At 54.2% G+C, this 1,923-nt stretch overlaps 1 protein-coding gene across 1 annotated transcript; it reads right to left on the reverse strand.

Annotated features, from left to right (window-relative positions):
* Positions 1–499: 499 nt before the first annotated feature.
* Positions 500–1,489, reverse strand: LOC118120081 (ADP-ribosylation factor-like protein 4C). Its single transcript, XM_035174769.2, has one exon. It carries the CDS (start codon positions 1,476–1,478, stop codon positions 900–902), a length of 579 nt encoding a protein of 192 aa, XP_035030660.1. The 5' UTR covers positions 1,479–1,489; the 3' UTR covers positions 500–899.
* Between the last annotated feature and the right edge of the window lie 434 nt (positions 1,490–1,923).

Raw genomic sequence — 1,923 nt, forward strand, 5'->3', positions numbered from 1 at the left:
TCACGGAGGAAACCTGCAGCTGATTAATCACGAAACAGTTTGAATCCTTGTGAACAAACTGAGACTCAGTTGATCCTGAGGTCAGAATCTAACAGCTCCTCCAGCAGCTCACACTGAATCTCACACTGAAGCTGCAGATCTGAGATCAGGGAACAACTGGTTTTAGTGTAAAATAACGACAGAAGGAGAACTAATGATTCTGAGGACTGCGTCTCACACTCGCTGGTTCTATCGGACGCTGGTTCCTCGCTGTTGAACCAGCGTGAAGCAGAACACGGCACCGCAATGCAGATCCATAAATTTCACAAATGAGCTGCGGTCTTTCTCCGAACACGAGACCAGCGCTGAGGAAACCTGTGACCTTTTAACCTCTGGCTGATCCACACCTGTGAGTTTGTTTGTTCACAGGTCAGAGGTCGTCATTACGCCAAGATGATGAATTAGTGTGACCTTCATCATCGTCATCATCACACGAAGAAGAGAACAATCAGTCAAATTGTGGATTTTAACCGTTTTAATATTCAAAAAATACTTCACTTCTGTTTTCCTTGTACATAAATCTGGATCTCTGTTCGTACGGTGAACTTCTCTGTCAGGAAATGAAAAGTGCAAAGTGTAGCACACTGTGTCCAGCACGCAGAGAAAAGGCTACTTCAACGCTCCGGGAGGACAAACGTCTCCACGACGCCACCGACCCCAGAGGAACTCAGTGACCGCAGCCACGTGCAAAATCAAACGTGTGTCTCCACGGTTTCATGTCCAGTGGATGAGAGTAAAGACGTGATGCAGCAGCAGAGAACAGGCCAGCTGTTCCTGCATCACTTCAACGCTTGAGTCTTTTTGGTTCTCATGTGTTAGCTCGAGCAGATTCACAGCATCAAACAGCTTTAATCCAAACGTTACCGCTTCTTCTTCTGCTTCAGGGATTTCCTCCTCTTCAGGATCATCTCGTACAGCTTGTCCATGCCCTCGTGCAGCCCCTCGCCGATGATGGCGCACGCCGGCTGGATGTGGTAGGTGGTGGCGGGGGCGAGCTCGTGCAGGGCCAGCTGCTTCTCGATGTCCGCCACCGGCAGAGACTTGGGCAGGTCCTGCTTGTTGGCGATGACCAGCAGCGGCGTCCCCTGGTTCTCTGCGAACTTGGTGACTTTGTGCAGCTCCGTCTTGGCCTCCTCCAGCCGGTCCACGTCCACGGAGTCCACCACGTAGATGATGCCGTCGGTGCAGCGGCTGTAGGACTTCCACAGGGGCCTCAGCTTCTCCTGGCCCCCCACGTCCCAGAAGTGGCAGCTGATGCCCTTGGCGGTGCCGTTGCTCAGCTTGATCTTCTCGGTGTTGAAGCCGATCGTCGGGACCGTGTTGACGAACTCGTTGAATTTGAGTCGGTAGAGGACGGTGGTCTTCCCGGCGGAGTCCAGCCCCAGCATCACGATGTGCAGGGACTGGAAGGCCGCGATGTTGGAGAAGCTGTTGCCCATGTTCAGCGTCTCACTGGAGGATTGTGGGAAAGAAACAGCCGCTCATTAAATCCTGTGTTCAGGGTGTAAAACTCCTCAGGTGTGGCCTGGGCCCCAGGATGTGTCCAGCCGGGTGCGTCCCTGGCCACAGGGCGATGTCCCCTGTGTCTCTGGCCCTGAGGTGGATGTCCCCTGTGTCTCTGGCCCTGAGGTGGATGTCCCCTGTGTCTCTGGCCCTGAGGTGGATGTCCCCTGTGTCTCTGGCCCCGGTGTGGATGTGGATGTCCCCGGTATGTCCCCGGTGTGTCCCCTGTGTGTCCCTCAGCAGGACGCAGTAAGGATCATTGTTATTCTCCTCACGCGTGTTCACCGTCGAGAAGAAGCTCCACAGTTTAACGGTGTCAGCGCTGAAACGACACCGACGATCACAGCCCTTCACCGGCCTCAGCTGCTGCTGTTCCCCGTG

Source organism: Hippoglossus stenolepis, chromosome 13, assembly GCF_022539355.2.
Source record: "Hippoglossus stenolepis isolate QCI-W04-F060 chromosome 13, HSTE1.2, whole genome shotgun sequence".
Classification (NCBI taxonomy): Eukaryota; Metazoa; Chordata; class Actinopteri; order Pleuronectiformes; family Pleuronectidae; genus Hippoglossus; species Hippoglossus stenolepis.

Bases quoted from the DNA above. Each gene is read 5' to 3' on its own strand.
- LOC118120081 (XM_035174769.2), bottom strand. From the start codon at position 1,478: ATGGGCAACAGCTTCTCCAACATCGCGGCCTTCCAGTCCCTGCACATC.